This window comes from Bos javanicus, chromosome 9 (genome assembly GCF_032452875.1).
Source record: "Bos javanicus breed banteng chromosome 9, ARS-OSU_banteng_1.0, whole genome shotgun sequence".
Classification (NCBI taxonomy): domain Eukaryota; kingdom Metazoa; phylum Chordata; class Mammalia; order Artiodactyla; family Bovidae; genus Bos; species Bos javanicus.
In genome coordinates, this window is record NC_083876.1 from 43,674,054 (window position 1) to 43,688,680 (window position 14,627).

A 14,627-nucleotide genomic window follows, 5' to 3' on the forward strand; every position below is an offset into this window, starting at 1 on the left:
GGCAGATTTAAGTAAATTTAGATCAAAGAAAGTTGTGATCCCACAACTTTGAATCCTACAAGTTGTAATGCATGCAAAAATAAAAGACTTTACAACTGCAAACTATTATAGTGAGAAGAAAATAAATCATATTGTTGACAGACTTCTGTGAGTCTCTCCTTTGAACCCAGAATTTTAAGAGGACTGTGTATTCCCCTTTGGTGAATGAAGGTTGACAAGTAATTCACACAAGTTTGCCTGAGAGTCACTCAGAATGCACTGAAGCTTGGGAGAAATGGTAAGGCTAACCAGAAAGGGCTCCTTAAAAGTTATGTTCGTTGAAAAAAAATAAAAACATGCAGGGCCAATGACCAAGAGGGAAGACACAATGTTAACAAATGGAAATGACAAAGAACAAATATAGAATTCTTCTTACGTCTAAATTTTTGCTCAGGGAGCATAATCGTGAGATGGGAAAAAGTCCAACAACTGGAGTTATCTAGAAGGGAGATATGTCATGTGAAGAGTGGCTGAAAGAACTGACAGTATTATACTGAGTGGGTTATGAGGTATGAGAGCTACCTTTACATAAGTGAAATGCTGTTAGGACAAAGGTTAGCTATGTATGTTGCAGGCTGTAAGTGGAGTAGAGGAGGCACAAGGGGAGGAAGGAAGTAAACAGGGTCAAGTCTTAAACGTACAAGAAGCTGGATCTTAGTTCAATTTAATAGCTCTCCACCTATTAGGGTTCTCCAAACACAGTTTCTCCCCTCCCCCTCAACATTTTACCAGGAAAAATTTCAAGCATAACAGCGAAGTTGACAGGATTTTACAGTGAACACCCAAATACTAGATTCTACCATTCTACTACATAGATTCTACCATTAACATTTTACTATACTTGCATTATCAAATATGTATCCATCTATTCATCCCTCTATCCATTCATTAATCCACCTAATTTTTTTAATACATTTCAGAGTAAACTCCATTTAGTTTTGGCTACCATTGGGAAGGAAGGGCAACTTTATCCTAAGAACTTTTTTACAGAGGTTAATGGTTGTCTGTTCAGGATGCATAGAGAGGATTTCTGCATTGATTATGTGGAGTGGACTGGACTGTGACTTTCAAATATTTTTGACTGCTACCAATATCAAGAAATGTATTTCACATTCCTATCCAGTGTATACCACATACATATTAAAATAAAAATTTCAGGAAACAATATTTACCTTAATATATGTTGTTGTTTAGTCGATGTTCTGTCTGACTCTGCGACTCCATGAACTGCAGCACTCCAGGCTCCCTTGTCCTTCTCTATCTCCCTGAGTTTGCTCAAATTCATGAGTCCACCAAATGGACTCATGCCCATCAAGTTGGTGATACTATCTAACCATCTTATCCTCTGCCGTCCCCTTCTCCTTTTGCCTTCAGTCTTTCCCAGGGTCAGGGTCTTTTGCAGTGAGTTGGTTCTTCACTTCAGGTGGCCACAGCATTGTAGCTTCAGCATCAGTCCTTCCAATGAATATTCAGGGTTGATTTCCTTTAGGATTGACTGGTTTGATCTCCTTGATGTCCAAGGGACTCTCAAGAATCTTCCCCAGCACCACAATTTGAAAGCATCTATTCTTTGGTGCTCAACCTTCTTTATGGTCCAAGTCTCACATCCATACATGACTACTGAAAAAACCATAGCTTTGACTATTTTGGACTTTTGTTGGCAAAGCAATGTCTTAGCTTTTAAATATGCTGTCTAGGTTTGTCAGTTTTCCTTCCAAGGAGCAAGTGTCTTTTAATTTCATGGTTGCAGTCACCATCCGCAGTGATTTGGGAGCCCAAGAAAACAAAATCTATCACTGCTGCCACTTTCCCCCCTTCTATTTGCCATAAAGTGATTGGACCAGATGCCATGATCTTAGTTTTTTCAATGTTGAGTTTTAAGCCAGCTTTTTCACTCTCCTTTTCCACCTTCATCAAGAGGCCCTTTAGTTCCTCTTCACTTTCTGCCATTAGAGAGGGATTATCTGCATATCTGAGGTTGTTGATATTCTCCAGGCAAACCTGATTCCAGTTAGTGATTCATCCAACCCAGCACTTCACATGATGTACTCTGTATAGAAGTTTAATAAGCTGGGTGACAATATACAAGCTTGTCACACTCCTTTCCCAATTTTGAACCAGTCAGTTGTTCCATATCTAGTTGTAACTGTCACTTTTTGACCTGCATACATGTGTGAAGCATGCCAATATTTTCTAATTTTTTTCCCTGAAAAATGCTAGTCAGGACCCACAAAACTGATTTGATGACCCACCAATAAGTTGATTGAATTTTGAATAAGGTGTGATTTACCACTAATAAATCATTAGACTAAACAACAACCCCTAAGAAGATTCTTCTTTTTAAAAGTATCCTGTGGCTAATACTAGGATTTTCCTAATCTTTTCAATTATCAGGAACGATAAAGTAGTATTTACTCGGTATGCATAGTGTAATAATTTGATGGAATGTGTAATTAAAAGACTAACGTTAAATGTCTGGTAAGGCTTCTAGATAGATCCAGTGCCAACAGCTTTTAAGAGTAAGTTTACTAATTGCTTGTTATTTTAACCAACAGGAAGACAAAGGCATATACAATTGGATGGATGGGAGGGCTTCAAATGCCTGTTAATTCATGCTGTGGCTCTGACAAAGTGAAGATGAGAAAATAGGAAAACACTTTGAAGATCAACGTTTTATTAATTTTACTGTGGGAAGCCAGGAGAGAGACGCCGCGATCAAGCTCCAGTGAGGCAGTGTCTCCGTATTTGTAAAAGTCTCTGCTCTCACAGAACTGTTATAACCTTCTTAAATATCAATGACTGTCAAAAGCACAGACAAGCCAAGAGATCACCTGTGAACTTGCCAGGGGGTTTGACCGCTCGGTCCGCGCATGCTCAAGTCTGGCTCCAGCCTAGGTGCAGGGTTGGGCCGAACTCGGAGGGCGGAGTGCGGGCCACGTGGGGTCTAGTGACGTCATCTCCGGGCGCCGAGGGTGACTGGACTTGCGGTGGGCTTCCAGGGCTCCGCGGCGCTGCGGGCCGTCTTTGCTGGATACCGGAGGGCGGAAGTGGAGCTGGGCTCTACTCCGACCTCCGCGCAGGTGTCTTCTGCGGCTGCGCGGGCTATCGGGACTCCCGGCTGGTGCATCTCGGCGAGATAGTGTGTTGGCCGCTCTCCTCCGCCCAGCGTCTTCACCTGTGCAGGAAGCCGGAGGAGAAGCCGGCGCTTCTAGTAGGGTATGTGTGTGTCTGTCACCCCAGTGTGAGGAAATGCCCGCAGGAAGAGGGTTGGGGAAGTGCCAAGTAGGTGTGGTAAAAAGGAGGGGCGTGTGCGTTGAGAGGAGCGCTCCCCCGGGCGGTGGTGGCGGGTGAAGGTGGTTCCTCCGAGGAAGGTGGCGTTGCCCAGGCGCCGCCCCCGGAGCCCTAGCGCCGGCTGGGAGGGTGTAGCCTGTGTGATCTCTGGAGGGAATACGTCCGTTCCTTTCTAAGGTAGGAAGCCGGGGTCTCATCAGAGGCTCTGGAGTTTAGTCCAGGACTTGCATTTTTCGTGCAGTAGTTATTTAGATCATAGATATTTCATAGGCAGTTCGATTCTATCCGAAATCGGTGGAGTTTTCCCCAGTTTATCTTCTCAAAGCATTCATTAAGTCTCATTTTAATAATATTTAGTGCCCAAAAATAAATTTCCCGTTGGCAAAGCACTTTCATATACTTTAATTATACTTTGGATTATTTTCAAGTCACATCTGAAGTTGAGGAGCTTAAGGAAACTGGATTGGTTCTAGATTTTTCTGAAGGGTGTGGAGACACAACATGTTTTTAGCAAGAATCAGAACCCAGAGGCTGTCAAACGGCACTGGACTTCTAAAGTCTTCTAGAATTTACTTGATAAATTTCGGAGTTTTGGGGACTGTGTGTACAACTTGGGTCTGAACCGAATTATTTTGTGGTTTCCATAAAGGGAGTTGTTGATTGAATTTTGAATTTGAAAGTAAATATGTTGGGCTGAGGGTAGTAGTTGAGGGAAATTTTAGGATTTTATATTGGATTTGAGCATGTTCTTTGGTCCATCATGGTATGCTGATTAAAATTGGGGAAAAACAAATAGAATGATACTATATGGATAAGAGATTTTAGAATAATGTACAAGCTTCAAGTGTAGATTCACTTTATTAATTTAACAGATACGAAGTGCCAGTTATGTGCCAGGCACTGAACAAAAAATAAACGAAGCAATAAACAGTGAAGAAGACAATAAAAATCGCTGCCATGATGAAGTTCACTTTGAGGTTTGGGGTGAGGAAACATTAATTTAAAAGTTAATTAAAGTATATGTGAAGTGGAGTGGTGAAAAGTGCTGTGGAGAAAAAATAATGAAGGGGAATGGGACATGCTGGTGTCATGTGTAGGAAGTTATAGTGGTGGCCTAAGAGAAGATGACATTTGAGCAGAAACCTAGTAATATTAAGGAAGGGTGCCATGTGGATGTAGTGGAAAAGACGGTGAGAACAGCCAGAATCCCTGAGGCAGGAGCATATCAGCTAGTTTGGCTCCACCGGGGGAGCAAGTTGGAGAGAGAAGTAGATTAGCAGGTCAGAGTAGGTAGTTAATGTTAGTTGCTCAGTCTTGTGTCCGATTCTTTGCGACCCCATGAACTGTAGCCCACCAGGCTCCTCTGTCCATGGGATTCTCCAGGCAAGAATACTGGAGTGGGTTGCCATTCCCTTCTCCAGGGGATCTTCCTGATCCAGAAATCGAACCCAGGTCTCCTGAACTGCAGGCAGATTCTTTACCTACTGAGCTACCAGGGAAGCCTCAGGTCGTATAAGGGCCTGGTAAGAGTTTTTTTTTTTTTTGAACACTTACAGTTTTTACTTTGAATGAATTGGTCTAGTTTTGAGTGGCTTCCCAGGTGACTCAGTGGTAAAAAATCCACCTGCAATGAGGATCTCTGGGTCAGGAAGATCCCCTGGACAAGGGAATGTCTACCCATTCCAGTATTGTTGCCTGGAGAATTCCAAGGACAGAGGAGCCTGGAGGGCTACAGTCCATGGGGTTGTGAATGAGTCAGATACGACTGAGGGACTAAACAACAAGAGTTTTGAATAAAGGAGTGAACTCATCTGACTTGTGTTTTAAATTTTTTTTTCTGATTATGTTGTTATTTCTCTGCAGCAAGTTGCAGAAATATTGAGACCTCTGTTGGTAGACTGTGGCATTTATCTGAGTTAAAGGTCACAGTGACTTGGATCAGTGTGGTAGTAGTGGAGGTGAGAAATAACTAGGTTCTAGACTGATGTCTAAGCTAGAGCTGGTCAGCTGTGAAGAGGGGTCATGGTTGGCTCCCAGATTTAAGGCCTGAGCGACTAAAGAATGGAGTTACCACTTAGTAGTTTGGGGAAGACCACAGAGTACTAGGAAGAGGAGAGAGGGCGATCTGAAATCATTTTCTGTTTTGCACTTGCTAAATTTCCAAATGAAATGCCAATATACAGTAGTATATGTGGAACTAGAGTTCAGAAGAGAAGTCTAGGTTGAAGATGTGAATGTGGGAATTGTTAATGTGTAAATGATATTTAAAACCCTAAGAGATCTCCAAAGGCAGGGTTCAAGGACTTCAGGACATTTCAACATTTGGAGGTTGGGGCGAGTTACAGACTATATCCCCCAGGGTGGGGGTGCGCCTGTTCCTTAAAACCCCTGTTCAAAAATGGTGATCCTTAGTAACCAGATAGAAGGAAATAGTTAAAAAGCCAAGTCATTAGCTGAGAGAGAGTAAGGAAGGAGATGTGAAAATTTGAGAAGAGAGAGCTGATCTGGGACAGCAGAAGAATAAATGGACTAGGGAAACATGAGAACACTGGGCAGTACTCAGAGCCCACTTTTGAATTTAAAGGGAGACCAGCCAACATATTTTTAGATGTTTACAAATTTACTAGTAGTAGGTATTTGATATTTTAAGTAATTTGTGGATAGTTGGCGATTTTGTCAGCAAAAAAACAGCTTTAGGTAGTAGGTTAGCAGCTCTTGGTTTGTAGCCTAAAAGGGACTGTTAATTGTGCATTACATTCTTATCATACTCACTATACTGTTTGCTAAGTGTTTTTCGTTGGACACACCTACCATTTTTCCAGGCTGAGAATTAGATGCAGAAAATACAGCAGCAGTCGGGTAGTAGTCATTGCCCTAAAGAAGCTTATTTCTAGTAGATTGTATCATGGTTTGAGATTTCATTTTCTTCGAAAATGTTGCCTTCAAGTTGGATGCGTGGTTTGATATCATTGTGTATGTATGAGAGGGAAAAATATTTTTCTAAAATAATAAAATTCACTGAATTTAAAGTGTGATTGTACCAATTTAGCAAGAGTTTAGGTGGAGAAGTTTCTTCAGTAGCTAGTGTAACCTTGGGGTTTATGTATTTTCTTTATTTATATATTTTCCGGTGTTTAACAAAAATTCCAGAACCAACTATGTGCTAATTGTGCTACCCTCCCTGATACAAAGGTATATATGACTCAATTTCTGCTGTCAAGGAACTCACTGTTCAGTTTTGGGAGGGGCAAGAGTCAGATAAGATAAACATACCTGCAGTGCACTGTTATACCATATAACAATAAAGATAAATAATAAGTAATTAGATTGTAGTTTGCTTAGTGGAAGGCGTCCCAAGAAACTGATGTTAGGTTCACTCTTAAAAGAGGATTAAGAATTGGCCAAGAGAAGGGGCAAAGGATATGCAAGCAGAGCGGCCATGGAATTAAATACGTATTCCATTCTTCCTGTTGTTGGTTACTAGGTGCTAAACACAGAGCAACCTGTGACATTAGAATTATCTTCAGTTTACAGATAGGAGGTTTGGAGATGTCAGGTTTGTTGTCCAAGGACTCACAGCTTATATGAGGAAGTCAGGGTTGAAACCCATGTCAGTCCAGTTTCAAAACCTCTTAATTACCTTACTCTATTACCTACTGTAAGCATTTAAATCTTTTCAGTCCTTGTCTTTATCCCTCGGCCAGTTTTTTTTTTTTTTTTACCAACTTCTATTCTTCACTGGAAAAGCCTCCTATCTGTTTTCAAACCACTGCTACCAGTCTAGGTCAGGCACTCATTATTATATGCCTTGGTTGTGGACATTGCTTCCTGGCTATGCTTTCTCTGACTCAGATCTCCTTTTGTGCACTGCCATCAGATTTGTTGTTGTTGTTGTTCATTTGCTAAGTCATGTCCTACTCTTTGCAGCCCCACGAACTGCAGCATGCCAGGCTTCCCTGTCCTTCACTATTTCCCTGAGTTTGTTCAAACTCTCATCCATTGAGTCAGTGATGTCATCCAACCATCTCATCCTCTGTTGCTTCCTTTTCCTCTCGCCCTCAATCTTTCCCAGCATCAGGGTCTTTTCTTTCCATCAGGTGGTCAAAGTATTGGAACTTCAGCTTCAGCATCAGTTTTTCCAATGAATATTCAGGGTTGATTTCCTTTAGGATTGACTGGTTTGCTCTCCTTGCAGTCCAAGGGACTCTCGTGAGTCTTCTCTAGCACTGCAGTTCAAAAGCATCAGTTCTTCAGCTCTCAACACTTTTTATGGCACAACTGTCACATCCGTACATGACTAATGGAAAAGCCATAGTTCTGACTATACCAGATAATTGTTTTTATTTCACCATTATAGAACCTCACAGCTTGTTGGATAAAATTGAAAACCTACAGTTATCTATTTGGTATACTTCATGATCTGGTTACATTATGTATTTATAAATTTGACATTAAAGGAATAATAATTGCTTTTATGTCTCAGCACTTACTGTGTCCAGTACCATGTCACATACTTTATAGATTTTTTTCTCTAGAACAACCCTGGTAACTTTTACAGTTAAGGAAATTGAGACTTAGTGAAGTAAAGTGACTTGCTTAAAATCATGTATGGTAGTAGACCGTGTCACAGTGTCAACTCTTTCATTGTCTATTACTGTTCCCAATATGTTTCCTAAAACGTTGGCTCATATATTGCTCCTGCCACTTCCTGTCTTTGCTAATGCTATATTGCCCTGCTTGGATTATTTGTCTTCTTTTCTTCTGTCCATATTTTACCCAGTCTTCAAGTTCAGTATCTTTTAAAATTCTTCCCTGAACATGGTAAGTTCTGTTAATATTTAACTGCTTCCCCTCCTCCCTATGAAAGCACTCACAAAGTAACATTTAATTATAACCATGGACATATTGGAGTTGAAAGGGATGTTTGGCAATTAATATGGTATGGTGGAAAGAGTACCAGATTGAAAATCCTGCTGCAGTGGAAAAGTAAAGGTGCAGTGAGGTTCTGCCTGATTCATGCATAGAAGAAAGGCTGTTTTGAGCAGATTCCTGAAGGCTGTCCAAGTCGAAGACAAGGTGAGGAAGGGTACTTTAGGGTTAGGAACCACCAGCATGAGCACAGCTATGGAACGTACACGAAAGTGCATGGTATGTTTAGCAGATTTGTAAATAGTACCTTCTGGGCAATGCCTGTAGGGGCTTCCCTGGTGGCTCAGACAGTAAAGAATCTGCGTGCAATGCAGGAGACTTGGGTCCTGTCCCTGGATCTGGAAGATCCTTTGGAGAATGGAATGGCTCCCCAGTCCAGTATTCTTGCCTGGAGAATCCCCATGGACAGAGGAGCCTGGCGGGCTACAATCCATTGGGTTGCAGAGTCAAATATGCCTGAGGTTTTTAAAAAATGAACACCACCATCGTCATTGTCATCATCATCGTGAAGCCCTCATCATCTGCCACAGAGCTGGGTGTATCAAATGGTCAAATTGTGACTCTTATCGTGAGTGTTACTAGCAATGCTCAGTGCATAATTTTTGGTTGTATTTTCCTTTACTAATTCCAGTTTACACTAGATAATGCTTTTGATTATTCTAAGTTCTTGAAGTTTTTGACTTTTAAACATTTTTTGAGACAAGCTCTTGTTGGTTCTATAAATTATGATGACAGATACATCTTATACTACTAGTACTGTGCTACAGGCATTATTGTAAGTATTCTACATGTATGAATTTAATTTTCATATCTCTCTTACATGGTCAGTGCTATTATTCCCATTTTATAGATGAGAAAACTGAGACAAAAGTTACAGGTGAAGAGTTCACTTTAGATAAGCAGTATACTTTTTTGGGGCTTGAGAGAATGTTGCAAGTATAGTTTCACTTTGGCTGTGGTTTGTTATTTGTATATGTAATTTTGAAATGGTTACTTCTGTGATCTCTTTAAATAAATAATGGCTTCACATTTGGAATTTGTTGTACTGATTTTTGCATTCATTCTAAAGAATGCCATCATGTAGTTTTTTGAAGTGAATAATCGTTAACGGCATTCTTGATTTCCTATAATCTTTGTTTTGGAGCAGGTTCGTTTATTCTTACAAGGATCAGACCAACGCTCTTCATTTTATTTTCAGTTTGGCTTTGGCTGAAAATAATTTAGCCTATATGTACTGCTTTCATCACTGGAAGAATGACAGATGACAAAGATGTGCTTCGAGATGTGTGGTTTGGACGAATTCCAACTTGCTTCACCCTGTATCAGGATGAGATAACTGAACGCGAGGCAGAGCCATACTATGTAAGTATGCTGGTGGTGGCAAGTGGGATGTCGGGACTTTGTCCATTTCTGTAGAGAAAGCTCTTAAGAACCAGGAGGCTGGTTTTCAACTCTTTGTATACAATTAATATGTGCTTATTATGGAAAAAAAATTAGGAGACACAGACCTGTGAAAAGAAGGAAGTAAGAATCGTCTCTAATCCTAGTGCTCAGAGGATAAAAGCACTGCTGACATGTTGATACGGGACCATCTTGACTTTCTTTTTCTTACACATCTATAGTGTATGATAATGAATCATAAGTTATGTGTGGTTTTTTAACAGGAAGCTATTTTGAAAATGATAGGTTCAGATTTGGTTCTTTTGTATTCAAAGCAACTATTTAAATTTTTTTGATAGCTGAAATGAACATATGAATGTGGGTGTATCTTCATATGTTCATGATTTAATATAGATAAAAAGAAACATATTGTTTAATAACATAATTTGTTGCATGTAGGCTTGTGGATTGGAGTTAGTGTATTATCTGTTCTAAAAAGAGAGTATCAGTTATCTTTTGATTTTAGTCTGCTTTTCTTTTTTCTTTTTAATTGCCGATATGATCCAAACGTAAGCATCTGTCAGTCAGAGATAATAGCATCTTGCCTTTTTACTAAACAGTCCCTAGTAGGCAAAGACGTTCTCAGTTACTGTCATTTTAGTTTTTCCTTTGTGTCTCAGGTACACAGGCTTCCCAGGTGGTGCCAGTGGTAAAGAACCCGCCTGCCAGTGCAGGAGACATGAGACATGGGTTTGATTCCTGGGTTGGGAAGATCCCCTGGAGAAGTACATGGCAACCCACTCCAGTACTCTTGCCTGGAGAAGCCCGTGGACAGAGGAGCCTGGTGGGCTGCACAGTCCATGGGCTTGCGAAGAGTCGGCCATGACTGAAACGACTTAGTATGCATGCACACGTAGTATTATTTACTCAGGAAGATCTGGAGAAGTGAAACACGTCTGTGCTGCTGGACTGTCTCTTGTTTCACTTCAGTTGAGCTTGCCCTTGGCTTTCTCCCCTGTGTGCTGGTGAGGCAGCACTCGTCCCCTACCTGCCCCAGCTGGGGATAGTCAGATGGTTGGAGGAAGCTCCTGTAGGGGCCCGTCCTCTGACTTGTTGGATACAGGAACTGTTTCGTTTTTCTCTGTGCGTCCTTGAATCTGGAATATGTCACACAAATGGTAGATACTCAGTGCATGAAAGTCTCTCCACCCCCATGTTGGGGGTTTGTTTAAATTCTCTGGGTTTTCTTACTGAATGATAATTTCAGAGAAATTGGGTAGTCTTTTGTACTTTTTCAGATAATCATAACTGATTATATAAATTTGAATCATTTCTACTTTGGAAACTCAGCAATTTTCCATCTTTAGAAAAACTTCCATGGTTAAAATGAAAAGTGATCATAGTTTATTTTTAGAGACATTTCATTTGTTAGATGTATTTTTACTCTTCTCCCTCAGTAGTTTGGGTGAGGATATCATTTAAGTTTGTTTCCAAACTAGCTTTTGCTATTTTAATGAAAACTTTTAACCTTGGGCAGCTTTCTAATAGTACTTACACGGAGGAGTGTATGTGTGTCCAGTTGGTCAAAGTAGTGAAAGCTAAGAGATACATGATTTAAGACTGTTTACTTTTAAATCAGAATATGATGTTTGACACATTTTCTGCACTTAAAAAAAGCAAGTAAAGAATATAATATTTTTCCTTCCTTATTTATAAATCTGTTTTAAATATGAAAAGACCATTGTGAGAACTAGAGGATAAGTTGTTTTTTGTTTCTAATCGAATTAAAAATGGTAAGTAATGAGATTAACTGTTGGAAGAAGATTGTTTTTAATACGAATTGATTTTTTTTTTTTTCCTTGAATTCTTCCTAATTCTTCACCCAAAAGAAACTTCATTGTGGTGATGTTTTTTCAGATTATTGGGTGACAGGCATATAATAAATATTAAAGAACTGAACTTTAAAACTATGCAGCATAATTCAGATTTTGCTGTTTAAATGCATGCATACTTAAGTGTGGAGAAAGAAATGGCAACTCACTCCAGTGTTCTTGCCTGGGAAATCCCATGGGCAGAGGAGCCTGGCAGGCTACCATTCATGGGGTCACAAAGAGTCAGATAAAGACTGAAGTGTAAGAAAGAAAAAGTGATTGTGTGAACACTCACCTAGAGCCAGACATCCTGGAATGTGAAGTCAAGTGGACCTTAGGAAGCATCACTACAAACAAAGTTATTGGAGGTGAGGGAATTCCAGTTGAGCTATTTCAAATCCTAAAAGATGATGCTGTGAAAGTGCTGCACTCAATATGCCAGCACATTTGGAAACCTCAGCAGTGGCCACAGGACTGGAAAAGGTCAGTTTTCATTCTAATCCCTAAGAAAGGCAGTGCCAAAGAATGCTCAAACTACTGCACAATTGCACTCATCTCACATACTAGTAAAGTAATGCTCAAAATTCTGCAAGCCAGGCTTCAACAGTACATGAACCATGAACTTCCAGTTGTTCAAGCTGGTTTTAGAAAAGGCAGAGGAAGCAGAGATCAAATTGCCAACATCCATTGGATCATTGAAAAAGCAAGAGAGTTCCAGAAAAACATCTATTTCTGCTTTATTGACTATGCCAAAGCCTTTGACTGGGTGGGTCACAATAAACTGGAAAATTCTAAAAGAGATGGGAATGCCAGACCACCTGACCTGCCTCTTGAGAAATCTGTATGCAGGTTAGGAAGCAACAATTAGAACTGAACATGGAACAACAGACTGGTTCCAAATACAAAAAGGAGTACATCTAAGCTGTATATTGTCACCCTGCTTATTTAACTTCTATGCAGAGTACATCATGAGAAACGCTGGGCTGGATGAAGCACGAGCTGGAATCAAGATTGCCGGGAAAAATATCAATAACTTCAGATATGCAGATGACACCATCCTTATGGCAGAAAGTGAAGAAGTACTAAAGAGCCTCTTGATGAAAGTGAAAGAGGAGAGTGAAAAAGTTGGCTTAAAGCTCAACATTCAGAAAACTAAGATCATGGCATCCAGTCCCATCACTTCATGGCAAATAGATGGAGAAACAGTGGAAACGGTGCCAGACTATTTTTTGGGGCTCCCAAACCACTGCAGATGGTGACTGCAGCCATGAAATAAAAAGATACTTACACCTTGAAAGAAAAGTTATGACCAACCTAGACAGCATTTCAAAAGCAGAGACATTACTTTGCCAACACAGGTCCGTCTAGTCAAGGCTATGGTTTCCAGTAGTCATGTATGGATGTGAGAGTTGGACTATAAAGAAAGCTGAGTGCTGAAGAATTGATGCTTTTCAACTGTAGTGTTGAAGCTGAAACTCCAGTACTTTGGCCACCTGATGCGAAGAGCTGACTCATTTGAAAAGACCCTAATGCTGGGAAAGATTGAAGGCGAGAGGAGAAGGGAATGACAGAGGATGAGATGTTTGGATGGCATCACTGACTCAATGGACATGAGTTTGAATAAACTCCGGGAGTTGGTGATAGATAGGGAGGCCTGGCATGCTGCAGTCCATGGGGTCGCAGAGTCGGACACGACTGAGCGACTGAACTGAACTGAACTGAAGAAAGAAAATGCTGTATACAAAACCACTAGCAGTGGTTTTACTATTAGAATTATTATCGGTAAACACTTTAGTGCCAATATGATTTTAGTTCACGTATCTCTTTGTTGTAAATTAAGCTTGAATGTATTTTTAATTGCTTTGGGTTGTAATAATGATACTGTTTTAAAGAGGTAGATGAAATGGGATGAAAATTTGCCCTGAGAGCTAGTAGACCTCTTTCCCAGACATTCTTAGAGTTCAGGTGAGGTGATATAACAGGGTTGTCATTGTGGCCTGAAGCGTCCATTCGTGTTCAGGGGGAGGTGCAGGAAGGATGGGTGAATGGGAATGTAGTTTCCTTTTTTTAATGTTTATAGCTTCTTTCTTAGAAACTGGATTTTAAAATATCCACTCTGTACCAAATTTGTAAATTAAATAATTTTTATTCAGAGTCTTCTGGGATTTTCTGTTTTAATTGGAAAAGCTTATTAATGTTAGATATATTTCTCTTTATTTCTGCATTTTGATTTGTTGGCTCTGTATAAATCTTTCAGCCAATTCTATGTGTCATAATCATTGAGAATTATATCTTATATTACAGAGAATATTAGCAAGGAACTTTCCTAGAAACAAAGCAACGTTTCAGTTTTTGTTGTTTCTGTTATATTCATTTGAACTGTTACTTTTCCTTTAGATTATCCAGTATGAAACATACACACTAAATTGCATTCATATTTTGTGACTTTTTACCAGAGGTGATCACACAGATGTGTGGTAGTTGATCTGAGTAGACCCTAAACTTTTCCCAGCAGTCTGTTTATGTTCCCATAGTCAACTGTGTCTGTCCTCTGCTAGGACTCCTCTGAGCCCTCACCTCACTTCCTACTTCACAAAGAAAATAGAAACCACGTGACAGGACCTTCCTTACCTTTCTGCCGCCAACTCTGTAAAGCGTATCTGCACAGAGAGGTGAGAGTGTATCTGCACAGATTCACTTTTTTCTCTCCTGTTTTAATGGAAGAGGTGCCCTTTCTTCTCGGGCAAGGCCCAGCTTTCCATCTGTGTTCTGGATCCCATCTTCTGCCTTCTCTATTTATTTTACTTTCAACTTTTTCTGTCTATTAACAACAACTTTGCAGCATTTATATTGTCTCAGATCCTTCCTATCCTGTAACAAACCTCTTTGACCCCATCTTTCTTTCAACCACTTGATTTTCTTTCACAGCCAGACTTATCAAAAGGATTGTCTGTACTCATTGTTTCCTCCCCACCTCCCACTACTTACTTTGCTATAATCATATTTTCGCATTGCTTCAACAAAACTGTTCTTGTCAAAGTCCCTAGTGACATCTTTTTAAAAATTTTTATTTTTTTATTCTTTAACCAGACCTAGAGTCTGCTTTTGAACTTTAAT

At 40.1% G+C, this 14,627-nt stretch overlaps 1 protein-coding gene across 9 annotated transcripts in view; it reads left to right on the forward strand.

Moving 5' to 3' along the window:
* The first annotated feature begins 3,164 nt into the window (after nucleotides 1-3,164).
* ATG5 (autophagy related 5) overlaps nucleotides 3,165-14,627 on the forward strand; it is a 152,757-nt gene continuing 141,294 nt past the window's right edge. For 6 of the 9 annotated variants that reach the window (XM_061427696.1, XM_061427699.1, XM_061427698.1 and 3 more), the window contains exons 1-2: nucleotides 3,165-3,255; nucleotides 9,458-9,621. In XM_061427696.1, coding sequence (XP_061283680.1) covers nucleotides 9,514-9,621 — 108 coding nt within the window. In that variant the 5' untranslated portion in view covers nucleotides 3,165-3,255; nucleotides 9,458-9,513. Of the gene's footprint in view, nucleotides 3,256-3,425; nucleotides 3,508-9,457; nucleotides 9,622-14,627 lie in introns of those variants that run through there. The other 3 variants (XM_061427697.1, XM_061427702.1, XM_061427700.1) reach the window with 2 other exon arrangements.